The 27,837-nt window shown below is 36.8% G+C and overlaps 1 protein-coding gene across 2 annotated transcripts; it reads left to right on the top strand.

The window, feature by feature from the left end:
• LOC122038360 (mitotic checkpoint serine/threonine-protein kinase BUB1-like) lies at window positions 1-27,511 on the top strand. 2 transcript variants are annotated; one of them, XR_006127849.1, is made up of 15 exons: window positions 1-138; window positions 213-272; window positions 345-501; window positions 590-747; window positions 817-913; window positions 2,307-2,417; window positions 2,505-2,592; window positions 9,265-9,368; window positions 9,462-9,533; window positions 9,606-9,695; window positions 9,844-10,001; window positions 26,404-26,458; window positions 26,545-26,679; window positions 26,795-26,888; window positions 27,069-27,085. XR_006127849.1 is itself a non-coding variant. In XM_042598071.1 (15 exons), exons 1-15 carry the CDS (start codon window positions 89-91, stop codon window positions 27,256-27,258), a joined length of 1,647 nt encoding a protein of 548 aa, XP_042454005.1. In that variant the 5' UTR covers window positions 1-88; the 3' UTR covers window positions 27,259-27,511. The 2 variants fall into 2 exon arrangements, 1 of the variants encoding a protein (XP_042454005.1); XM_042598071.1 differs by having other exon boundaries at window positions 26,767-26,888; window positions 27,069-27,511.
• The last annotated feature ends 326 nt before the right edge of the window (window positions 27,512-27,837 follow it).

Genomic DNA, 27,837 nt, shown 5'->3' on the forward strand with positions numbered 1-27,837 from the left:
CAAAATTTCAAAACTCCCTCCTTTTTTCCCCAGTTCCGTTCTGGGTTCTTCCACGCCGACGCAGCCTTGCTACGCTCTCTCACCGGCGATGCTCCAATTCAACAGCGATCCTGGCCCTCTGGCCAATAATCATCCGACGTATCTATAGTGAACTCTCTTTCTACTCTAATCGATCCGATCTTCCTCTTAATTCTTCCACTTCGATCTCGCAGGTCATCGCAGGACGAACCATCTCGGCTGCGTCTTGCAGATCCGATCCTCCTACGTCTACGGTGAGGGCATTACCATATTTCCTTATCTCCTCGATCAAGTGGTTCTCGATCCCCGATTCTTACTCTTCGCAGGGCCATTCGCAAGGCGACGGAGGATTCTCGCAACTGCCCCGATGACACTGCTGCCGTTGAACGCTTGAATAACCTCCTGGAAGATTTATTTAGGGACTTCATTGAAGATGAACGGTATCGGGATGATATCAGATTCCTTAAGATTAGCATTCTCTATGTGAGTCAGCGCAGTGCATACAGTGTTCGTCTCGATTTCGTGTTTCTTGTTGTTATCTCTTCTGTGATCTGTGCGGTCGGTGGCGTAGGGGGATGCAACTGGGAACGTTGAGAAGGTGTTCAAGATTTTGGAGTATAAGGGAATCTGCCAGGCCCATTCTTTGTTCTACGAGGCGTACGCGATGTCTCTAGTTGCTTCTCGGAGGCTAGTAGAAGCGCATGAAGTCTTCCAGCTGGGAATATCCAGGTTACAACCCTATTTTTTGCCCTTATATTTCTTGCTTTTCTTAAAATGATTTTTTACTTGTGGTAACAGGAAAGCCAAGCCACTTGATAGATTGAAGAAGCTGCATGGCATGTTCCTGGATGAGGTAGCCGCGGTTGCACAACAGAAAGCAGCTCCTGATTCAAAGGTGTCACTTTGCCTTTTCTCACTTGAGAGTAGCATTACTGACATTTTAGCTACTGAAAAGCTATTCTGCTGATGAGCTCTAAATTTAAGTAAAATTTAGATAGAGATTCCTGTCCTTATTTATGCTTTTGGTATTTTTTCCCTTAAGCATTGATTTTAGTTGTACAGGTTGAGGAGATCCAAAAAAAAATTATGTAGTGATACTATGCTGGGTTCTTACAAAGTCTAAGCTAGAATAATAAAACTTGTTCTGCTCATCTGTCCAAAAAAAAAAAAAATACTTCATTTGAATAAAAAGAGCAGTAAGATTAATCACCAATTCCCATAAATGATTGAAAGGTTATATTGATTGGTCACTAGTTATTAGTCACTACTTATTTATGAATAACTTTGAAATAATTTTTCAGTTTTTCTATTTGGTTCTTCTCTTGTATAATTACACCATAATCACCTTTGGTAACATCAAAGTTCAAATCTCAAGCCGTCTAGGATTATGGTTTTTGACTAGAATGATACTATTTCGGTATTGTTTTGATGTTTCAACATATGGTGCCATTTGAGAATTGGATGGGGAAGTAGGAAGAAGATGAAAAATAAGAATAAGAAGATAACACAACTATCTCATATGGAATGGTAATTTTTGGCATTGTATTTAATGCATGGGCAAAAGCTAAAAAAAACACAAAGATCATTTCAATTCATCTTTACGTGTTGACGCATTTTGGATTATGCCAAGAGGTGTTGAATGTTAGTATCACACTATACTCATCAATATAATTGCACAATAATATAGAATAAATTACCTATGATGAATCTGTGATGAGTAGTATCAAGTTTCGATCATTTATCAGAACTATGTGTTTCAACCTTGCCACCTGGCATGGTCAAGATTTCAAATCATGGATAGCACTATATTGTGCATTTGTGACCTTTAGGTTCTAAGAAGAATCATGTGTTTGTCATAAATGGATATCAACATGAATATAGCTATATCCAATGGCATATAAAAGCATTGCAGATAAAGTTTTGACAATGTTCTACATTGCAATTTTGTGTTAAAAGAGATATAAAATAAGCCAAAGAAGTTTATATTAAGATTTGATGTTTAGTCATCAAAGGACATTTAAGATCATAGTTTATTATCCAATTATTGTTCCCATCCTCTTGTGAATTGTGATGCACATTGCATGTTCCATGGAGATAGTTCATAGTGAATACCACATGTTAAACAATACTTAAAATGACTTATTGGATCAAATATCATAAAGTGAGTGGTTTTTTTGTAATACAATTTAATATTGTTGCACATTTAATCATCAGCTTCCATTGCTAACTTATGTTTAGAGAATGCCATAATTAATTGCTTTCTTGTTGTATACTTGTTTATTCTGCAGCGTGATGATACTAGATCACTAAATGGGGAGTCAGATCTTGTCAATCCTTGGTCATTGTCCACTGTTGATAATTTACTTAAGAAGATGGATGCTACAATAAGGAAGTACAATGTAAAGCTCCCCTAAATATAAGACAATTGAATACACTTAAATATGCTGTATGTTCTCTTTGATTATCTCTACTTGCAAATATTTCAGGGTTACCATTGTAGTACTAAAGTATATTCAGGAAAAGTTTCTTTATCTTCCTTACAGAATTCTTCAAGAAATAAAATTGTGGAGTTAGGTATTGGATTCTGCCTTCCTTGCTGGTTTATATGAATTGTTCTTAGAATTTCTTTTGAGATAATTTCTGACAACAGAAGTAGGATGCTAAGAAAAATTATGATTGCGATCTTAGTACACATTTTAAATGATTGTTTCAATTTTGGATTTTGTTTTTACCAAATTCTTTATTCTTAGTATGAATGTATGACAATCCTATTGCACATAGAACTACAATTTAGATTATGGAAAATCATTTCTTCCTTGGGATTTTTCCTAAAAGGATAAATTCTTGACTAGTCCTTAAATCTTTTTTCTTTCATTATTTAACCATCTTATTAGACACCCACACAATTAAAGTTGTTATTATTAACTTTGTTCTTTTAGTGAATGGAAAGTGACAGTGTTGACTGCATTTGCAGCAAAGTTATTAAACTACAGTTTTTGGTACATAAAATTTGATAATTTTTTTGACATTTAGATTAGTTAATATGTTAGGTGCAAAAATATTGTGGCAGTGCTACACCAAAATCATTTGGATTGGTAGATTGAATTTGCAGTATTGTAAGTTAAATTTGGAACTAACTTAAATCTTAATTAATACATGGAATTTCACAACATACAAAAAAGATGTCCGACAATGTATTTAGGCAACAACCAAGCTTTTATCCCATTAAGTGGGGCTATATGGATCCTCCTACACTATTGGACTCGATCCTCTACTATATCCTCATCTATATATACATGAATTTTATCTTATTTGTAACAACTAAACAAGTTATCTACTTAATTTGCATTTAAGTAACAAATAAACAAGTTGTCTTACAATGTATTTCGTGTAGGTGTAGTTCCTAAGTTTGTGGTCCGATCTTAGGATCTTATGATTTTATGATCTAAATTCACCTAAATGATCTAAATCTCAAGTAGGAACTTAATTAGGCTAGGATCTCACAAACCTACCGATTCTATGTTCCCTCACTTTCCTACATAGGATCTTAATCAACACAATTATGATTTCATATAATAAATTTATATTTATATGATGAATTTAAAATTTGATATTAAAAAGTAGGCATCTTTTTCATAGCATGTCTTCTAAGAATGTTTTGGATCATATGAGAAGATTTTTTAACTTACAAATGGCATACTTTTTTTAAATCTTTTCTAGTTTCATCTATTTTATAAAAATTAGATCAATCAAAAAATAATTTATGTTAATCAGTTGACATTAAAATTAAATTTAGGAAATACTAGAAAAGGTAGTTGTTGTTAAGGGTTTAATTTGTATATTGACAAGTTGAGGGATCTTATAATCATGGTTTAAAGTGCCATGCCGAGCCGAGCGAAAATGGGCGAAACATCTCATTTTGTTCGACATCGACACAACCTCGGCACCAGGCCCTGTGATAGCTGGGAGGCGTCGTGTGACCCCGCGGTTGCAGAAGAGGGGTTGTGTGACCCCGCAATAGTAACGAAGGTGTCGCATAACTCCTCTGCGACCACCGCAGAGGCTTTGCGGGACCCCATGGCCGCCGTGGAGGGGTCACGCTGTAGGATCGAAAGAGTGCGATAGAGGGGGGGTGAATATCGCGCGTTTAAAAACTCTTTTCTTTTTCAATGTTTAAATTAAAGTAGTGCAGTGGAAAGTAAAGAACAGTTTCAGTTACTTGGTTCGGAGCCTACGTTGACTCATACTCCAAGGCCTGCGATCCTTGATTGTACCGTTGGACAATCCACTAAAACCCTTCTTTCCGAAAACCTCGGAGAGAAGCAGATCGTACAATGAAATGTGTAAGATAATAACAACCTACTATCTTACTTGAAATAGAGTACAAAACAAGCTAATTAAAAGTATATCGACACTAGATGTAGGATGGAACTCGGTCGGTACTATTGGATCGAGATGCACGTGAGAGGGGGGTGAATCACGTGTCTTAAAAACTTTTCAAAAATTAAGTACGCGGCGGAAAATTAAATCGGAATGAGAACACAAGAAAATGCAGGAGGTTTTACTTGGTTCGGAGCCTTCGGCGACTCCTACTCTAAGACCCAGGTCCCGTGGACCTATCGATGGGTAATCCACTAAAAACCTCTTCCGGTACCTCCGGAAGAGGGAATCGAGTACAAAGAAGATCGGTGAAGTGCAACAGATTGCACTTCTCGTTTGCAGAATTTAAGTACAATAAAAATGTTACAAACACTTAGGATCGAAGTGACTTGTTCGTGTATCGATGTCGGTCTGCCGGCCCAGACCAGAAGGCATCGGAACAGTCGTAGGGTGCAATAACTTCTCAGCAGAGTCGTAGCAGGAGCCCGGAGCATTCAGAACTTCAAATGGACGCGTATTAGCTTGTATATGTGTTGTTGAAGGTTGCTTGGTCGAGCCTGCCTTATATAGGCTGTGGAAGGCGCCTTCCATAGGCGTAGAAGGTGCCTCCAATGTGTCAAAATCTATCCCGAACTTTGTTGGAGCTTATCTCCGAACAAGTCAAATTTTACCCTGGAGAAGACGCCTTCTATAGATGGAAGGCACCTTCGGACACTGTTCATCCGAAGGCAAATTTCTCCTTTGTTCTGTAAAATAATGTTAGTCCAAATAACCAAAAATGATAACCTGTAAGACAAATGTTAGCACAATAATAATGAGTAGTATTAATTAGTTTTTGTCCTCCCAGGATCAGGAGCTAGTCAAGGTCTCATATTAGGGATCCGAAATGAACCTAACCTGGACCAATGCCTACTGTCCCCTTAACAGGGATGCGTCCTCACAAGGTCGCTCTCCTCTAGTGACTTACCTTAATTTACCAACTTGGCAGACATCCGGTCAGCCTCTCGACCTGTTTGGACTTCATGCCAGCTATCTGGTCGGCCCGTTGACCTAGCTAGACTTCTCATCAGATATTCGGTCAGTCCGTCGATCTATCTGGACTTCATACCAGCTATCCGGTCAATCCGAAAACCTAGCTGAACTTCTCACCAGATATCTTGTCAGTCCGTCGACCTATCTGGACTTTGTACTGCATACTTAATCATGTGATTAGATCACAACAGAACCTAACTTAACTTACTTGCCATTCATCAAAACCTGAGTTAGATCGTTAGTGCAAATTGCACCAACAGATGCGTCTTGAGTTGAATAGCAGCTTGTTTGGTGATGAGTAGCAGACTTGTCGTACGAACAAGAGCTTTGTACAGCGATGAACACAGAATAGATGTACAGCCTCGGACCTCGAGCTTCACTTTTATAAGAATCGTCAATGTTTAGTCGATCGATCCTTGGGTTTGGTCGACCGAACCCTCTCCCTTCCTTCTTGGCTGAAATTTGATGTTGATTCGATCTTCGGACATTAATTACATTTAATGGTTAGGTCGACCGATCCCTTTGTTCGGTCGACTGATCCCTTTGTTCGGTCGATCAATCCCTTTGTTCGGTTGACCGAACAGTGAACTTTCCCGTTCGTCGAGATTCACACTTAATGCGCCTTTAATTGTGATGATCATTCGGTCGACCGATCCCTGTGTTCGGTCGACCGATCAGGTTGGCTTCCTATGTCTGCTTTTGATCGAACTAATCTTTGCCACATCATCAGTGTTCGGTCGATCGATCCTTTGGTTTGATCGACTGATCCTTTGGTTCGGTCGACCGATCAGGCCTTAATCGGATGTTGCTTTGCTTTGATCTGAACTTGTCTCTGATCTAAGTTAGCCTTGTTTGGTCGACCGATTCTCCTGATTGATCGACCGATCAAGCTAGACCTACAAAACAGAGTTATACAGAATATTCCTGCAAAATAGAGATTAGCACAATATATGATGCATGAGAAGTATTAAACAATAGAATTATCTTGATCTCAATTTGGAAACTTTCCTGGTTTCTTTAATTGGATCAGCGACCTTAGATTGTTCCTATCGAGAATATGACCTCACTGTCGCTCCTCTAGTTGCTTATCTCAATCTACCTGCCAAACATGGTCCTCCAAACATGTTTGGACTTTACCGCTTAGCATTGGATCGGCTACCCAAGACTTTCCCTCGATCTACGATCCTCTAAACCTATCGAGCTTCTCCGTTAAGTGTCGAATCCTTTCGACCCACTTGGTTTTTCCACCTGGCTTCCACGATCTGCTAAGTCTTTCCTGCCTAGCCTCCAACTAGGACTTTTCCGGTTGAGTAAACAACCTGCACACTTGGTCAATTTGTTAAACCACAACAAGACTTAACTTGAACCTTTGACAATATCAAAACTTAGGTTTGATTCTGGTGCAATCTGCATCAACACACGCAATCACGTGACCACTGTGAAGGGGACGCACGGCCATCGAGGTCACGTCGAACTAGTCGCGTGACCCCACGATCGTTGCTGAGGGGTCGTGCGACCTTGCGGCAACACCGGAGTCATGTGAGCTCGCGAGTGTCGTGAGTGGTGTCAATTTTTAGATTTTTTTTAATTAAAACTTAGGTTAATTATTTTAATCAACTACTAGCTATGATGGGGATAATCTAAAGAGGCTTTATTAAATCCTAATAAAATTATCTAATTAATTTTATATTTCATTTATTTTAATCTAAAAATTAAAATAAATTATTTATTTATCTATTTTTCATATCTTTTCTTTCTTTTAAAGATTATTTTTAATATTGTTTATTTTTAAATATTTATGTTAAATAAATTTTTATAATAATGAAACAAATATATACTACTACTAAATAGGAAAAGCAGAAGAAACATTCTCTTGATTCCTAATTTACAAGGTGCAGAAGGACAAACATATGCAATTGGATTAAAGGTCGCGACTGCGCTATAGAACTCTATAAGTTTAGGAAAGGGAGAAAGTAATAATTCTACTTGAATCATGAAGGATTGAATATAAGTATAAATAATAGAGGAATGGCCAATAAATTAGCAATAAGGGCATTTAAAATTAGTAATTTCTCCAATACTAAAAATTAGGAATAAGAAACTACCAAATTTGGTAGAATTTTCAAGCCTACAAAATACTTTCCAATTTAGTAAGATATATTCCAATATGGTAGAATATTTAAGGTTTGTTTGTCAAAAAAATAAAATGCTTAGAATATCATGTATAAATCCTACAAATTTGACACCCCTCAAATTGGTGTATAGATATTTAATCATTCCCAACTTGCTTACAAGAAGTTCAAAATTAGGCCTAAACAGTCCTTTAGTGAGAACATCAATTGTATATTGTCTGATAGGGATAAATAGCTTCACGATCAATCTTCTCTTTTATGAAGTGTTTATCAATCTTTAATTGCTTCATATATTGGATTTTATGCAATGTTGATGGCGACTCACAATATAGCTTTAGTGGTGCATTTGAGAATCGTTTCCACCTGTGGCATCTCACAAAATTTGCTAGCTTGCATCAAAGTTGGTCCTTGCAACTACATTTTATTTTTTTTGCTTCTCCATGTAACAAAGTTTTCCCAAACATAAGTATAGGAACCTAACATGGATCTCCTCTCAATAATTGATCCTACTCAATCTGCATTGTTGTACGCTTCGGTGTTTCAATGTGGGTCTCTTGAATGAGTAAATATTTGCCTAGAATGCTTTTCAAGTATGGAAGAATCCAATAAACCACTTCATTCTTTTTTTCACAAGGCAACTGTGTAAATTAACTTACTAGGCGTAGGACAAAAGCAATATATGCTTGTGTAGGAGGTAAGTAGATCAACTTCCCCAATTAGTTTTGATACTGAGCTTCATTCACTGGATCATCTTCCTTGTCATCTCTAAGTTGTTGGCCTATAATCCCTCATCCCAATCTCCTTAAGATGATCAAGGACATACTTTTGTTGAGAGACAACAATTCCCTTCTTTAATCTTGTAACCTTCACATCAAGGAAGTATCTTAGAGATCCTAAGTCCTTGACAAATATTGAGGAGAGGGTAGTCTTTAACTGGGTCATCTCAGGCACATCATCTCCGATGAGAATTGCACCATCCATATACATAATGACCACAACTATTTTGATTCGTTGATCAATGGTAGGAGGAACATCTTTTGTACGCAGGACCTTGATCTCAATGACCTTGGTAGTAGATATTTTGATTTCACAATGTGAATGACAAACAAACATAGACAACTAGCTAGTGAGCCAACTCAGTCAGTTGACTATTTGATTATAACTGTAGTAAGGTATAACTATATGAGGCTAACCTGTTTTATCCTTTCCTCTTTCTCCATTTCTATTGTTCAATTTTGTGTATATTGAATCTCCTTTCTTCGCAGGTTATCCTCTCTCATGTTCCTCAAAGTCAAGTTAAGGCTGAGAAATTGTTTGAAAGAAAACCTTGATGTATAAGGTTGAGAAATTGCCAATTTAAGTCCCTCTTTGTCAACACTATTTTTTTTTTTTTAACTTTATGAAAAAAAAAATGTATTGGATGGGAATGATACCTGAATCATGATAAAACTAAGCAGAATAAAGGATGCACTTGAGCATTTTGTTATTACAAGAAAAATGTACTGTTGATATCAAGGATATACCCATCGAAATTAACCAGGTGTGTTGTGGAGCCAAATTAAAAAAAATATAGATTAGCTTTCGCTTTGTTGGCACTTATCTCATGCAGTTATAATATATTCAATTAACCTTTCCTACTTGAGCCAATATAAAATATGGTTCTTAGCTATGCTAAAGTTCCTCAATGATTTCATATATGAAGGTGGTTGCAAATATCAAATCAAAGGCTGCTCTGGTCTTGGTGGTTTTGCTCAAGTATACAAGGCTTATATTGATTCCAATCCTGATGATATTGTTGCACTGAAGGTGAGTAGTTACCTCATATTCTATGCTTCTTGTATTGCTAAAAGATATTGCATATTCAGAAATAATCTCTATCTATTCCAAATGTTTTGTCAGATTCAAAAACCTGCATTTTCATGGGAATTTTACATGTATCGTCAACTTGATAAACGGATCCCTGAGACTGAGGTTAGCGACTCTTTCTAATTCTACTCACTATGTGGACTTTTTATACGTTGTCCTAACTCTTACTTTGATCAGAGATCAAACTTTGGAAATGCCCACAAAATGCACATCTTTTCTGACTTGAGTGTACTAGTTTGTGATTACTTATCCCATGGAACTCTCCAGGTAATTGATTTTATAACAATTCAAAACTATTGGCTGATGTCTCCTTATTTTACATTGCTATATTAGTTAGTTGCATTTTTTTCTGAATATTTTTGCCTAAGGGGTCTATGTTAGATGTGTATATAACGTATGAAATTGCTTCTCACAGGATGCTATTAATTCTCACTTGGTAAAGGGTAAGGTTATGGAAGAACCGCTCTGTATTTATTACACAATTGAAATGCTGCAGATGCTGGAAACTTTGCATGGTGTTGGCATTATTCATGGTGATTTCAAGCCAGACAATCTATTAGTACGATATGCAAGGTAATTGGTTGCAATTGACAATCTTTTGCATGGTGTTGGCATTATTCATGGTGATTTTAAGCAAGACAATCTATTAGTACAATATTAATCTATCTTTTGCAAGTAATCTCACGATAGGATTTTAACCATCTATCATGAGAGGAGAGAAATATTGTGTCATATTTGATAGCATGAAACAAACACAAAATCTGAACTTGTAATTGACTCACAGTGATCTCTCGAGAAGAAATTGAAGAAGCCACAGGCGAAGATGCTACTGCTGTTGGAAGTGCGATCACGGCTGAAACTGGAAAGCCTTTCAAGTTTTACGAGTCAAATCCCTCTCGACAGATGTTCCCTTTGCCCACCATCGCTGTGCACACACTGATCACCGTCGCACCCTTCTCTTTTGATTGTTCTTGGATGCCAATTTATATAGGAAGCAAGCATCGGTTATAAATCAATGCTTTGATGGCACTCAATGGGGGAAGATGAAGGTGAAAACATACGCCTTTATCTTCCTAACGTTGCAACTGATGCAACATCCTTCCTAACGTTGCAACTGATAAAACGTCCAACATCTCCCACTCGTCCAAGTGAATTAAAAAAGGTTATTTGGTCACATAGACCATGTCAACCATATAGACTACAAGATGATCATGTCACAATGCCAAAGCCAAACATTAATTGGCCACAAAGACCAAATAAGTCACAAAGACATTTCGACGATCAAGTCACGAAGACCAAAGCAAAATTAATTAGTCACAAAGACCAAATAAGTCACATAGAGTTTATGATGATCAAGTCATAAAGACTAGAGCATAAATTAATTAGTCACAAAGACCAAATAAGAACATCCATTTCATACATTAGGAAAAATGGTTCGTGCGACAATAAGCACACTGAGCATTCATTGCTAAGAAGATTGTTATACCTTACATAACTGCTCTATTGAACGAATCAGAGACATCAAAACTTGTCTTTATCCTAGATTAAATTATTTATATCAATATGAACATCTCTAATCCTTTATAATGACTATTATGTCAAGAGCATGTTCAGCATCTCCAATCAATACAATTATTCACAATTATATTTTATGTACCGAACTAAAAATGTAACTGGTACCAGTGAAGAAATGTTTAATTTTCCTTTTTACTAGAATCTATTCATTCTAATCGATCGCTTTCCTAGTTATGCTCTATAGACCGAATCACCCATAGCCAATAGGAAACATACTAAAGTAGCAGACACCAATCAAAACTTCAAGTGGACAGCTAAATAGTCATTTAGGGTAAGATTAAGATTAACTTATAATTTCAAGGGTCTCACATAGTAGAGAAGCAGGAATCCATTCTCTTACTACCCTTCTTGTCGCTATAGCATATGTGGTATGAATCACACGTTACGATGTTATTCTCTTTACTAAAAAGAGCGCATGTTTTTCCCAACATTTAACATCGTACAAATTTCAATCTAGACATACCTAATGTCTAATCCTGAATTCAACATATGAATTCCAATCTGACTTTAAGCAGATTCAGTAAATGGTGGGTGCATTTACTCCAATCATTACATAAATGATCTCATCTTGACATAAATATCAAGGCAACCTTAACTTATGGGTATGTTTCTATTCACAACTACATAAGTTGTCCCATAAGCAACAGTCTTACCTCTATTTATACTTAACAAATAGAGATGGTTGTCCATATGAGTGAACCAATCTCAATCTGCCAACATACTTATGGAGACTTTTATTCAAATGTAACAAAGTCATATACATTGAATAGATTATGTCATTTTTCATTTATCAAAATGTCTTTACAATAAGTTACATTCTTTAAAGTTCCAAAGACTTCACATGTCATTGAAATAACTCTTTAGTCAATGGCTTAGTAAAAGGATCGGAAAGCATATCACGTGTAGGGATATACTCAAGAATTATCTTTTTCTTGTCAACAATATCCCTTACAAAAATATACTTAATTTCTATATACTTGTCTTTGCTATGATATTTGGGATCTTTGGAAAAAGCTATTGCAGCTTGACTGTCACAGTACATTGTAACAGGACTCCCACTATCCTCAATAATCTTCAGATGCTTCAGGAGCCTTCTTAGCCAGATAGCCTCTTGCACAGCCACTGCACAAGTCACATACTCAGCTTCCTTTGTTGACAAAGCTACACAAGCTTATTTCTTGCTGTTCCATGAGATGACGTCACCATTCAGCAAGAAGGTATAGCCAGATGTGAATTTTCTGTCATCAAGGTCCACTGTCCAATCTGCATCTGTGTACCCACTCAGGCTATATCTGATCATTGGAAACAGAGGCAATAATCTACTGTTCCTTTAAGATATCTGAATATCCTCTTCATCGCTTTCCAGTGCCTTGATCCTGGGTTTGACTGGAAATGACTAACTAAGCCAATAACATAACTTATATCAGGATGAGTACATAACATATGCATATTAAACTACCAATAGTACTGACATATGATTTTTTCTTCATTTCGACTATTTTCTCAGGAGTCTTGGGATACATACTGTTGCTCAAAACAGTACCTCTCGCTATAGGCGTCTGTTTAATGTTGTAATTTGACATTTTGAAGTGTTGTAACATCTTAGTAATATAAGCTTATTGAGACAAATCTAAAAGTCTTTTTGATTGATCTCTAATGATCTTCATTCCTAAGATGTACTCTGTTTCTCCCATATCGATTATATTAAATTGTGATGAAAGCCAAGATTTGACTTCTATCACACACTATGTCACTTCCAGCTATTAGCATATCATCAACATATAATGATAAAATGACAAACTTTCCTTTTTCATTTTTTAGGTAAACACAATGATCCTCATTGATCATTTCGAAACCATAAGACAAAATGACTTCATTAAATCTTATGTTCCGTTGTCTTGACATTTGTTTTAACCTATATATAGACTTCCTAAGTCTACATACTCTTTTCTCTTGGTCTTTAGCAACGTAACCTTTGGTTGTACCATATAGATTTCTTCGTCAAGATTACTATTAAAAAAAGCTATTTTTACATCCATCTGATGTAATTCCATGTCAAATTGTACTACTATACTTAGAATGACATGTATTGACACATACTTCACAACTGGGGAGAATATTTCTTCAAAATAAATACCCTCCATTTGGGTACATCCTTTTGCAACTAATCGAGCTTTGTATCTATTAATCGATCTATCTGCTTTCCTCTTTACTTTGAGAATCCATTTATTCCCAATAGCCCTTCGGTCCGGAGGAAGATCGACTAAATCTCAAACTTTATTCTTTCTTATTGACTCTATCTCCTCATGCATTGCAATTTTCCATTTTTCTCTTACTACGCTTCTCAAGGCTTTCTCAACTGTTCGAGGTTCCTCATCGTCAACTAGGAGAATCATCAATGCCTCATTCTTATTGTCAAATCCTGTCCGAGGAATAATCTGATGATTACTTTTTCGTAGGTTAGACTATTGAGAAACTGACTCATTCAATGACAAATTGCTCCCACTAAGTTGACTAGATTCATGCATCTCTTGATTTGTTGATAAAAAGGAACATTATCCTCCTCCTCTATCTTATATAGAGAAATTGTCTTATCAACTTCACCTTGTGTCGGGAACTCAGTTTCAAGAAAAGTAGCATCTCTTGACTCTATTTCAGAGATAGTTCCATCTTGTCGCTCACCAATGAAGACATATCCCTTAGAAGTCTTAGAATACCTTATAAAGATACACTTCTTACCTTTGGGTCATAATTTTCCATATTCGTGAGTCTTATCATGAATATAGGCAGTTGACCCCTAAGGTCTCAGATTACTCAAATTCGGCTTTCTGCCTTTTCAACGTTCATATGAGGTAGATGAAACTGACTTTGAAGGCATTTGTTAAGTATATAGGACGCAACTAATAATGCATCTTCCTAATAGGAGATTGACAAATTAGCCTGCGCCATCATAGACCTAACCATTTCAAGAAGAGTCATATTTCTTCTTTCAGTAACCCCATTTTGCTATGGAGTTCTAAGGATAGTTAGCTGTCTAATAATCCCTTTCTCATACACATTATCTTGAATTGATCAGACAAATATTCATCTCCATGGTCAGTGCGCAAGGTTTTAGCCTTACTTTCCAATTGATTCTCAACTTTGTTCAAGTAATAAATAAAGCAATCTAATGCTTTATATTTATGAGAAATCAAATACACATGACCAAAACGAGTGAAGTCATCAATAAATGTAATGAAATAAGAATTCCCATTTCTAGCCTTTAGATTCATTGGACTACAAATATCCGAATGAATCAATTGTAATGGTGATTCAGCCTTAATAGCCTTGCCAAATGGTTTCTTAGTTGCCTTTACAGCAAGATAATACTCACATATAGACAAGTTAATCTTAGCATGAGTGCCTAAAAGATCCTCCTTAGCAAATCTGTTCATTCATTCTTGTCCTATATGTCTTAGTCTAGCATGTCAAATTTCATCATTAACATCAGCATTACTAGTAAGGGTAATATTTGAGAAACAACCATCATTATTATTTAGTTCTACATCAAGAACCATAAAACCATTTGTTATATAATGATGCCTAATTAACACAGAGTTAATTCAAAGTTCCATATAACGGCTAACACAATAACCTAAATCAAGAAGACAAATGACGGAAACCAGATTCCGTCGAATCTCAAGAGCATATAGTACATCATGTAGAAATAAGGTACGCCCACTACGTAGGTTGAGCTTGCAAGTGTCAATTCCTTTGACTTCAATTCTTGCATTGTTTCCCACATATATCCATTTGTTGCCATCTGGTACCCAATGATACTCCACATATGTAGCTCGATCACGAGCTATATGGTTCGTTGCTCCTGAATTACAATCCACAAAGGATAAAAATCAGCTAACAACACTGTACTTGCAATATAATGCTCATGCAAAGAAGTTACAGATGGATCTACCTTTTAGGCTCAGTACAATCCTGAGCAAAATAGACCTTCTTGCCACAGTTGAAGCAAGTCAGCTTACTTTTAGGTTTTTGTCAATATTTCTTTCCTTTTTTCTTGATTTGGTTTTTAGCAGCAATAACACTAGCCTCCTTTTCTTTTCTCTTTCCTTTCTTAAACCATCTTTTCTTATTCTTGGAACTAGAACCTTCAGCTACAAAAGCTAGACTAGAAATCCTTGCGGATTCAATCCTCTTTGCCTCAAGTTCTACATGGTATGAGATATCAGTGAAAGTCTTGATACTCTCACTGGGTCAGATTTTGTTTTATCGTTTCCCAAGAATCAGGAAGGGAACGGATAACTGCCTGAATCTGTTGTTCATTGGTTAATCTATGACCAGTAGTCTTAAGCTCTCGAATCATATTACCCATCTCCCTGAGATGTTGGGCCATGGTAATATTCGAGTATTTTTTACAACTATCAAACTTGATTGTTAGCTGACGGAGCTTACTCAGACTTATTCCATTGTACTTCTCTCTAAGGGCTGCCTAGACAGCATGAGCCGATGGTAATGACTCATACTCAAATATCAAGTTATCAACCATTGAACTAATCAATATTCCCTTAGCAATGGAATTCTTCCTTTTCCATGCCTTATAGGCATCAAGGTCACGTCTGTACTGTGTTGTAGAACCATTAGTCGATTCGTCCATGAATTGATTTACAACTTCTTGTTCCTCAAGAATATATTGTATCTTAAGGTGACATATTTTGTAGTTATCCTCATATAATTTTTCTCCTTTATTGAGTTCAACTATGATGTTTTTAGTTGCCATAATCTACATAAATAAACACATTATTTATTATTTCAGTGTAATTTATATGCATGCAATTAATTATTGACTCATTGTAAATTAGAATTGGTTTACAAAATCAAGTGATAACTATGTTTCCACTCATCATTTGTAAGTTCCAATCTAATCAATATTGATCAATTATATTACACACATCCTATCAAATGAACTAATCATTTTTCATATGAACTAATCATATGGATATATGAACTAATCATAATTAAACATAAACTAATCATGAATATGAACGAATCATTGAACATGAACGAATCATGAAATGAACTAATTATTTTCAAGTTTGTTAACAAATAACATAACTCTATTTGTACATAACGATAGAAATTATTACACGACTCAAAAACTAAATGGGTTAATATTGTTCGTACATAACGATAGTAAACAGAACACTAATAAACTAGATAGGCCAATACCACTCCCACTAAGACAAATACTAGTGCAACGACCAACATTATCCCTATCATCCTGGACTCATTTGAGATAATCTCATATGGGACTGCTTCAGGATTCGTCATCGGATCCATTTCTAGATCTTCCTCGAACATTTCCTGGTCCTCTTCAAACTTTTCAGGATTTTCTTCACCCATATGGTGAAGTAGTTCCTCACACAGTTCTGAATATGTAACGCGTCCTGCATGACGTACCTATATATAGTCTACTATCATCCTAAGATACTTTAGCAATGGATGCATGAAAGTCCAGATCCTATAATTGTCCAGGACTGGAAACTCTTCTTGCTTAAGTTTCCAAAATAGTCTATCAAGTCGTCTAACATGTCCGTCAACTCCATAAGCAGAGTTATACACTATCTCTTGAATCTTCTCCTTAAGCTGGTTTCGCCGCACTTCGCGACAAGTCAATGTGATAATCGTCCGTGCCATCTGAAAAATTGAATTTAAATAAGTTAGTACAAAGCCGACTAATCAGTACAAAACCAGTTTAATTCAATTTATACAAACATAGAACCATCATTATTAATCAAAAAAAATAAATCTTCTTGATTTTCAGGAGTTTAAGTCGACTGACCCATTAGATCGGTCGATCAGGAATCCAGATCCTAAGTTTAGTCTATTGTCCTTATTAAAGCTAATCTAATTGGACAGGGATTTCTAACCTATGTTCTGTTATTGTTTTAATCTAAGCCCATGTAAGTCAATTTCAGACTTATTGATCAAACTTAGGTCCGTTTGATTAATTCAATACCCATTGGATTAAGTCTGACTCATTAGACAATTTGACTTATTTTATCAAATCCGGCCTATTAGAACGAATCTGGCCTGATTTGATTAGCTCGACACATGTAATCAAATTATCCCAATTAATTCACTAATAAACTGTTCTAGTTAAATCAACCAATGGTTTGAACCGGATCTAGGTATTATTGAATCAAACTGCTCTAGTTAAACTAACCAATAGTTTGAACCAGACTTGGGTTTGATGGATCAAATTGGACCAAGATTTGATTCAATTTTCAATTAAATATGCATTTTGTACAGTAATGTTTCGTTAATCAACAAATGTATTTAATTAAAAAATGAATCAAACGTTTTCAAGTAATAAAAAAATTGCATGAAAACGTTTCATTTTTTTATGTATTTGAATTAATAAAATAAAAAAATTTCTCAAAATATTGTTTGATGGATGAACAGTAACAACTAGTGTTCATCTTCTTTCTCGCGACAAACGCGATGCTTCCCGCGGCTCACTTTCATCGGTATTTAAACGCGGTCATCGACGCTTCTCTGTCGCGACTTTATGCCGCCGAGGACTACACGATTTCCATGTAGCCGGGTGGAAAACATGACTTCGGGATGTCGATTCTTGCAGAGATCGCGAAAATTGCAACGTCGCGATTTCTTAGTTCCGTGTAGTGAAATTTATGCTTTCAAAAATCATTCGCTCTGATGCCAATGCCGTATTTGATAACATGAAACAAACACAAAATTTGAACTTATAATTGACTCATAGTGATCTCCCGAGAAGAAATCGAAGAAGCCGCAGGCGAAGATGCTACTGCGGTCGGAAGCGTGATCACGGATGAAACCCGAAAGCCCTTCAAGTTTCACGAGCCAAATCCCTCTCGACAAATGTTCCTTTTGCCTACCGTCGTTCCACTGTGCACACACTGATCACCGTCGCACCCTTCTCCTTTGATTGTTCTTGGACACCAATTTATATAGGAAGCATGCATCGGTTATAAATCGATGCCTTGATGGCACTCAATAGGGGAAAATGAAGGTGAAAAGACACCCCTTCATCTTCCTAACGTTGCAACTAATGCAACATCCTTCCTAACGTTGCAACTGATGCAACGTCCAACATAGGGCTGCAAACGAATCGAGCCGGCTCGAAAAATATTTGATTCGTATTCGAATTTATCGAATTCGAGCCGAACTCGAACATGTTCGAACTTTTTTTCGAGACGAACTCGAGCCCAAATTATATTGTTCGAGTCGCTCGCTAGCCGCTCGCGAGCCTTAATATTTATTAATATAAGTTAAATATATATTAAATAAATAAATTTCGAGCCTTTCGAACTTATTTTCGAGCAATAATTTGAATAGTTTGCGAACATGTTCGAATATTTTGAGCCGAACTCGAACCCGAGCCTTAATTCAAACCGAACTCGAACCAAACATTTTGAATTTTTCGAGCTTCGAATCGAGCTCGAACTCGAATATACCTATATCGAGCCGAATTCGAGCCTTAAATTTTTCTGCATATTCAGCTTGATTTGATTCGTTTACACCTCTAGTCCAACATATTGGAAGGAAGCCAAGTCGGTTGTCATATTATTTAGTGAGCGGATGATACTAAAACAACAAACGATAATTATCTTACTATAAGAGATTTGAGTATTAATCTAACTTTTGCATGTGGCGAAGAAAAGTATTGGAAAATAAGTGGGATAGGATTTTGACAATCTATCGTGAGAGGATAGAAATACTAGAAGGAGGGTAAGTCGCATGTCATATTATTTAGTGAGAAGATGATATTGAAACAACAAACAATAATTTTCTTGTCACAACTCATATGATTTCCAACCCTAATGTGTGAAGTGGAATTCATTTGTCGCTGTGACAATTTCGTCAGCATCTACTATGTTAGACATTAATGTGTAATAGACCATGATAAAATGCTTTCATATAATATGACTAGACCTAATATATTAACCATAAGCATATAAAAAATATTTTAAAAATGAGTGCACTAGTTATATTTTAGGAAAAATAATACTTCATTTATTCTAAAAAATTTACAAGTACATAGGTGTTAAAACTAACAAGATGAACTTTTAAATTGATGACAACATGTTGAAAAGAAAGTTATATAGCTAACGTAATACATGACATGATTAAACTGTCGATTTGTAATAAGTTAGTAAAATCGAAAGAAAGTGGATGAGACCCTTGATGTTTGATTCAGAGAAATCTCTAGGCAAGACAATTAGAGATGTTAGATAGGGAAATAACTAGTAGGAAGGCATGGGAAATAGTAGGGAATTAAAAATAGAAGAAAGAAAATAAATTATATAGCTAGCAAGTAAACATACAAAGTATAACACCATGAAATGTTGCAGAGTAGGTTAATAGTTTTATAGCAAGATAGATCATATAACCTTTTAGGCTTCCCCTTGCTATCCAAAGGGTGGTAGTTTGTGTATCCTCACTAAGAATATGATTGTAATCGAGCCGAGCCTACCTCATGCCAGCTCGAGCTCGAGCTCGAGCTCGAGAAAACTATAGAAGCTCGACTTGAGCTCGAGTGAGCTTGTGAGTTTGAGCTCGAGCTTGAGCTCGAGTCAAACTCAAGTCAAGCTCGAGCAGAGCTCGAGCTTGACTTGGAAAAATAAATTAAAAGCCTGTGCAACCTTTTAGGCTTCCCCTTGCTATCCAAAGGGTGGTAGTCTGTGTATCCTCACTAAGAATATGATTGTAATCGAGCCGAGCTCATGCTAGCTCGAGTTCGAGAAAACTATAGAGGCTCGACTTGAGCTCGAGCTCGAGCTTGAGTCGAACTCAAGTCAAGCTCGAGCAAAGCTCGAGCCTGACTTGGAAAAATAAATTAAAAGCCTGTGCAAGTGGGATTCGAACCGTGGACCTTAAATACACCAAATGACATGCTCTAGCCACAAACTCCTCCTTAACTTATTCTTCATTTTAAAAGTAATAATAATTTTAATTATTAAAATATTATATTAACCTGGCTTGATAAGGCTCGACAGCCCTTGAGCCAGAGTTAAATGAGCTCGAGCTCGGTTCAAATGTTAAACAAGTCGGCTCGAGCTCGTCTCGAGCTTGGTCAAATTTTAGCTCGAGTCGAGCTTTGACCGAGCCGCTCGCGAGCGGCTCGGCTCATTTACACCCCTAATTCTTGATATTGAATATAGTTTCTTTTTTTGGTAAATGACGAATTTCTCCTTGTTTTCTCGGTTTCTCTTCTTGCTTTCTCTTTAAATCTCCCTTCTTGTTAGCCTATAGGATAATCGCTATCCTGCTTGACATCAGTTGGTATTAGAGCAAGTAGTGTCCAATTGAGGAAGTCGAGTGTCAGATCCAATGGAAGGTGATCGTGGTCGTGGTCGTGGTCATGGTTGCGGTCGCAACAACAGGTAGGTTTTGGTTGACGAAGCCTCGCACCGTGGTCGTACTGTTCATCACATAATGTCGATTTAGGATTTACATAGGCAAGTCTCAAATTTAACCCAAGGTCTAGTGGAGGTGACATGAATTATTGAGGATCATGAGATCGTAGATCTGAGTCTTCCTTCGAGAACCCTTATCACCAGTAGGCTATATACCATGAGCGCTGTGGTCGGGAGGAGCCCTATGACGACCTTAATTTTTAGGTTGAACTGCTCAAATTTTCTAGTATGTTACAAGCAAAGGACTTCGTTAATTGGCTCAACGAAGTGGAGCAGCTCTTCGACTATAAGCAAGTTCCAGATTGGATGAAAGTGAAGTTGATTGCCATCAGACTCAAGGGTCAAGTATCAGCGTGGTGGGAACAGATGTGGTGCTCTCGAGACAGATAGGGCCAATCCTAAATAACTGACCGGGAGAAGATGAAGAACAAGATTAGAGAACACTTCCTTCCTTTCGCCTTCACTTGTTGAGATAGTGTGTGAGATCGGTTGAAGAATATACGAATGAGTTCTTCTAGTTGATGGCCAAGAACGACTTATCCTAGATGGAGGAGCAGATGGTGGCTTAGTACTTAGGGGGGTTGCGCTAGTCCTTGTAAGATGTCTTCAGCCTCGTTGTGGACGATCTCTAAGGCCTTCAAGCGTGCACGACTATTGAAAAATAGCAGAATCAGAAACGCGTAGCTAGAGATGACCAAAACAACCGACTAGTTCGCCTCGACGATTCTCATCCTTCACAGCAGCAACCATCACATGTTAATTCTAAAGCCCTTATCGAGTATTATCATTGTGGTGAATAGGGACACAAGGCGATCCAATGCAGGAAACCTGCTTGACCTGAAAGGTAAAAATTTATTGATCAAGGAAGATGTTATAGAAGAGACAACAACAATTGACGAACCAGAGTATGAAGCTGATGACATGCTTTACGTTGATGTCCATGCGACTTTGATCATGCGCAAGAGTCTGTTGGCTCCCAGAGGCGACTTAGGGTATGAGTGGTTGAGAACTAATATTTTCACACTACCTGCATCGTCGCGGATAAAGTTTGCAAGATGATCATCAACAACGACAGTTATGAGAATGTGGTATCCGAGGAGGCTATCCAAAAATTACAATTGAAGATAGACTGCCATCCTAGACCATATATGTTGTCGTGGTTAAATAAAAACTTCGAGTGGACAGGCGATGCCTTATTTGATAGCACTTGGTGTGATGTGGCGACTATGGATACATGTCATGTATTGTTGGGCAGCCATTGGCAGTCTAATCGTAACATTATCCACGATGGATGGAAGAATACTTGCACCCTTTACATCAAGGGAAAGAATATTGTGTTAGCGCCATGGTGAGAAGAAACCATTTTGATTGCGATCGCCAAAACTACTAATCGGCTTCTTACACTAGGGTTCTTAGATGAGATGGAGAGTGGAGGCATTGTCTATGGATTGCTTCTATGCCAAAATGATGTCCTAGCCACAAACGTTGAGTTATCAGTTGAAGTGCAGGAGGTTACTAGTGGATTTTGATCAGTTGATGCCATTGGATCTTCTTTCGGGGCTATTGCCCATGCGAGATATCCAACATCAAATTGACCGTGTTCCGTAGTCGAGTTTACCTAATTGATTAGCATGGTTGAAGAATTGCAGCGGCAAGTTGTGTATTACGCCATTCCCTGCCCTACTAGTGTGGAAGAAGGATGATTCGTGGCTTACGTGCATTGATAATCAGGCCATCAATAAGATTACAATTAAGTACAAATTTTCAATTCCTCGCTTGGATGATATGTTGGATTAGCTATATGGTTCTAGGATTTTCTTAAAAATTAACTTTAAAAGCAGCTACTACCAGATCAAAATAAGGCCTAGAGATAAATGGAAGACAACATTCAAGACACAACATGGGCTATATGAGTGATGGTCATGCCGTTTGGATTATCCAATGTGCCCAATATGTTCATGAGGTTTATGCATCAGATCTTGTGGTCTTTCATTAGAAAGTTTGTAGTGGTTTTCTTTGATGACATTCTTGTCTATAGTTCGACCTAGGCATCACACTTCGATCACCTCTATGTTATTTTTGAGAAGTTGAAAACGGAGTGCTTATTTGTCAACAAGAAGAAGTGTTCTTTCTTTACTACACCGGTACCTTTCCTTGGCTTTATTGTGTCTACTGATGGTGTGCACGTAGATCAATCGAAGATAGATGTAGTCTTGGAGTGACCTCAACCAAGTACCTTCCACGATGTCAGAAGTTTCTATGGCTTGACTTCTTTCTACTGCCGATTCATTAGAAATTTTAGCACTTTGATTGCTCCCATCAATAAAAGTCTCAATGGACAGGATTTCAAGTGGTCTGAAGATGTAGAGGATAGCTTTCAACTGGTTAAGCAAAAGATGATTGAGGCACCAGTTCTTGCACTTCTTAATTTTGACAAAGTGTTCAGGATCAACTATGATGCATCTAACATCGGTATAGGGGGTGTTCTTAGTTAATCTGGGCATCTGGTTGCTTTCTTTAGTGAGAAGCTATTTGGATCCAAGAAGAATTATTCTACCTATGACTTGGAGTTTTATGTCATTGTTCAGTCCTTGAAGTATTGGCGTCACTACCTAGTATAGAAGGAGTTCATTCTGTTTACTAATCACGAAGCCTTGAAGTACATTAATGGTCAGTACAAGGTAAGTAGGCGGCATGCCAAGTGGGAGGCTTATTTGCAGGAGTTCACTTTTATGTTGAGACACCAAGCCGGGAGCTTGAATCTTGTCGTGCATGCACTGAGCCGTCACTCTTCATTACTTACTACCATGAGTATCAAAGTTGTAGGCTTCGAGGTTTTTGCAGACATGTACGCAGCCAATCCTTCATTTGGAAGGATAATGTAGGAGGTACATGACGGTCGTCACCATGATTTTATTTTACATAATGTTATCTGTTTCGTGGATTACGGTTGTGCATTCTAGATTATTCATTAAGGTAGTAAATTATGAGTGAGCTTTATAATGAGGGGCATTTCGGTCATGACAAGACCCTAGCTCTTATTTCTGTTGATTTCTATTGGCCTAAGTTAACTAGTGATGTAGCTGGTTTTATAGATCGATGCTATGTATGCCAACAGTCTAAAGGGATTCTCACCAACGCGAGCTAGTACATTCCTCTATCTATTCCTGAAGCTCCTAGGTTCGATGTCAGTATGAATTTTGTATTAGGATTACCCCGCACCTAATGAACTTTAGATTCGATTTTTGTTGTGGTTGATAGATTTTCAAAGATGACACACTTTATAGCTTGCAAGAAGATTATGGATGCTGTCCAGATTACCCATCTTTACTTCAAGGAGATTGTGCGTTTACATGGCTTGCCTCGATCCCTGACGTCAGATTGAGATATCAAGTTCATCAGTTATTTCTGAAAGAGCTTATGGGGAAAATTGAGAATGTAGTTGAACTTTAGTAGTACCTACCACCCCAGATAGATGGACAGACCAAGGTGGTGAATCGGAGTCTGGGGAATCTTCTAAGATGTCTCATAGAAACTAAGCTGAAACAGTGGGGACTTGGCGTTACCTCAAGCAAAGTTTGCCTACAACAGATTGAGAAACAGGATCATAAGTTTGAGTCTTTTTTAGATTGTTTATGGGAAGAACTCATTAGGGTTCTAGACTTAGCTCCTATTCCATGTGTAGGATGATTTAGTCCTAAAGCAAATAAGATGGCAGAGCATTTTTGGGGCATTCATGAGTAGGTGAAATTGGTAATTCTTGAAGGCAATACCAAGTACAAGATTTTAGTTGATAGTCATCGTTGACAGGTACTTTTTAAGATTGAAGATTTTGTCTAGGTTGTATTAACTCATGATCGTTTTCTTGTTGGCAAGTATAATAAGTTAAAGGATCGGAAGATTGGACCGTATGAGATACTGTAGAAGATCAATGACAATGCTTACAAGTTAAGCCTTCCTAGTCATTTGAAGACTTCTAATGTCTTGAATGTGAAACACTTTACTCTTATTCGATGGATATGAGGCTACTAAGAACTCAAGGGCTAGTTCTTTTTAACCTACGACGACTAATGCAAGACCAACCCAATCTAATATAACTCCTTGAACTTCAAAGGGGCATAACTTTTAATTCGGGAGTCGGAATCAGATTCTGTTAGTATTCATGACTGTAGAATTGGAAGGTCTACGTTTGTACTGTTGCTGCTAAGTTTCGAGTCCAAAAATCACTATTTAGGTCCTCATTTGAGCCTTCGAACATATTTTTATTATTTTTAGTAATTTTTATTTGTATGACATTTAGGGTATATTTGGTATGTCTGACATTTATGGGTTAGGATTAGACTAATTAAGCGTTATGTTTCGGTAAATTCTTTCTTTTAGGATTTTTATTACGATTTTTCCTTTTTTTGGCAGGAACTCTTTCCTTTTTTTACAAGATGGGAATTGAGGTCCATGTATTAGGGTTTATTTCCTTATTTAGGTCTTAGGGTATGAAGTCTATATAAGCAACTTGTTTAGCTGCTTGACGATTCATCCTAGATATTGAATAAAGTTTTCTTTTTTGGTAAATGATGGATTTCTCTTTGTTTCTTTGGTTTCTTTTCTTATTTTGTCCTCAAATCTCCCTTCTCGTTAGTCTGCAGGATAATCGCTATCTTATCCAATGACATATTAATAAAGGTGACTCCTTGTGATTAAGTCAACAAGCTACAAGAGTCAAATAGGTTGATAAGTAGTGAACAGTTGTCTTATTATTTATCAAACATGATGCATATGTAAAATCATGAATTGAAAGAAATGATAGTAAAAGTGAATTGTAAGTGCAGCACAATGCAATTAGGCACATACCACATGATATTACTGTTAAGCAATTAAATTAGTAATTATCTTATGTCTACTTTGTTCTCATGTGCAAGGAAATATTGCGGAGTTCAAAGGTAGTAGAAACAACAAACAACTAAAAATAACAAGTTCAAAGGTGTCACTCTATTGCATAAGGTTCTTAGATCCATTAGCATACTTCACTCATCAGACTCTTACTTGATGGAGCAGAACCCGTACAATAGTGATAAAGATCGTACATTAGGTGAAGAATAAGATCATCCACAAAAATCGACATGTTGAATGAAATCTTTGTTAAGCCAACCCTGAGGCAATGATTGAATCATGATCGCACCTTGATCCATGCTCTATACAGTTTGGTCCTCCAAGATCAGGCTTCACCACCAATCCATCCAGATCATGGAGCCATCGGACACATGATCTTCATGATTGCCAAATCCATAACTCGAACTATTGAGTCAACAAGCTCCATATGCACTAAGTCTCTGCACATTGGTTACACACAAAAAATATACGAAACTCCTAACTTTAATTGTCAGCACATTAAAACAACATGGTCTATTCCAATCACAAGAAAGTGTTCTTTCCCCTATAATTATTACATCATATTTACAGGACACAACTATAACACCTCTCGGTCTACAACTTTAGTGGCTCTAGTTCTCATTTTTTTAAGATGTTTTTTTTAGTATAATTTGGTTTATTTTCACTACTGACATTGTGAAATCATGATTCTAGGTAATTCTTTGTTAAGTTCTATGAATCATCCATATATTTTAACTGTATAATTTACAAACTCTTTTTCTACCAAATCATCATATATTTTCTGTTTCTGTCCTGTTACTTCAGTGTATTATTACTAAGTATCTTTAATGAAAACTAGATCCCAAGCTTATGTCTTTCAATTTGGAGAAAAAAAAGACATCTGTTTTTCCCTGGTAGGGGTCACATGACTAGCAGTTTTTAAATTAAGAATGAATTAAAAGATAGTTAACAATGATAAAATTTCTTCAGTTCATTAATCTGTTTTTCTTTTCCTTGCTTTTACTTTATCCATGATAAGATCTAAAATACATTTGGAATTTGTTTTCATGAATTGCAAGGAAAGAATTGACAGAAGCTTCATTCATCAATAGAAGCGGACCTTGGAGGGATCAGGTTAAATAAATCATCCTGTGACTTGAATTTGATATGGGAGCAGCCTTTTGCTATTGTTTTATGAAAACAAATGTCAATGGTTGCAGGGATTATGCCTTGTCGACTGGGGTAGGGGCATTGATCTGAATCTCTTCCCTGCTAATACAAGATTTACTGGGGATTCTCGAACATCTGGATTTCTATGTATTGAGATGCAAGAAAATCAACCATGGAAGTACCAGGTTAGCAAGCCATGCTGACTCATTTGTAATTTGCTATATAAAACAGACCAACTGTAGTCTTGTAGGAATATTTGTTCTTGATGCCAGGTTGATACATATGGACTTTGTGTGATAGTGCACATGATGCTACACGGTACCTACATGACCATTGAGAAGAAAGTTAATCCAGATGGAAGTTACCACTATGGGCCAAAATTACCATTTAAAAGGTAATGGCTTGTTTTTCAGCATTTTAAGAATTGGACCGATCCATTGCAACTGATTAATCCAAAAACTGGAAGCTAATTCTTTAAATAATAGAGCTATCCGGGTTGCACTGGTTTCTTGACTGGTTTAATTGTATCTGTCATGTGTTAATTAATGATTGTCCAACTTATTTCCATCCCCAGGTACTGGAATTCAGAACTGTGGAAGACTTTATTTTCAGAATTGCTGAATGTGGGGTCTCATGATAGTGATGTTGAACTGCTAAGGAGTTTAAGGGCATCCTTTGAGAAGTACATGTTTGGTGAGCCTAAGCTAATTAGTAAGTTGAAATATTTGTTAGCGAAGCAGAAGGCCTCCTTATGTTCATCTTAGCACCAGTCTTTCTGTCTGGGTGTAGCCAACTGTTGAATCTGAGAAATGGATGCCAAATCAATTCGATTGGTTAAATAGAAGATTTTCTGTAGGAACTAACAGTATGTTACTTGTTAAAACAATTGGAATTGGTTCGCACCTATCATTCTGGTACATCATTTTGTTGTAACAACACATTTCTCTAGTAGTGGTGGTGGTTGTTAAGAATGAAGTTTAGTTTGGGTGACACCAAACTCGTTGGTTATGATTGAAGAATTGGCCTGCTATTGAGGTAATTAATTCTTTGTTTGATCATTAAATTCATGAAGTTTGATATAAATAAATAAATTGACTTAAAGATTAAAATTTACCTCTACCTTACTCCTTCCCCTCTAAGTTTTGTGACTAAGCTTTGCGAGACTTAGTGGATAATATGTAAAGTGACATAGAATATTAAGAAAATTTATCATATGAGCGTCCAACATGGCATGGTTTGAGTTGACAGGCTAAACATTGTGCTTGGTATGACTCATAAACACACGTCTTATTGTCTTGATCCTGATTATTACATGTGTTCATGCTAAGACATTTATAAATAAA

The sequence above is a fragment of the Zingiber officinale genome, chromosome 1A (assembly GCF_018446385.1).
Source record: "Zingiber officinale cultivar Zhangliang chromosome 1A, Zo_v1.1, whole genome shotgun sequence".
Taxonomy (NCBI): Eukaryota; Viridiplantae; Streptophyta; class Magnoliopsida; order Zingiberales; family Zingiberaceae; genus Zingiber; species Zingiber officinale.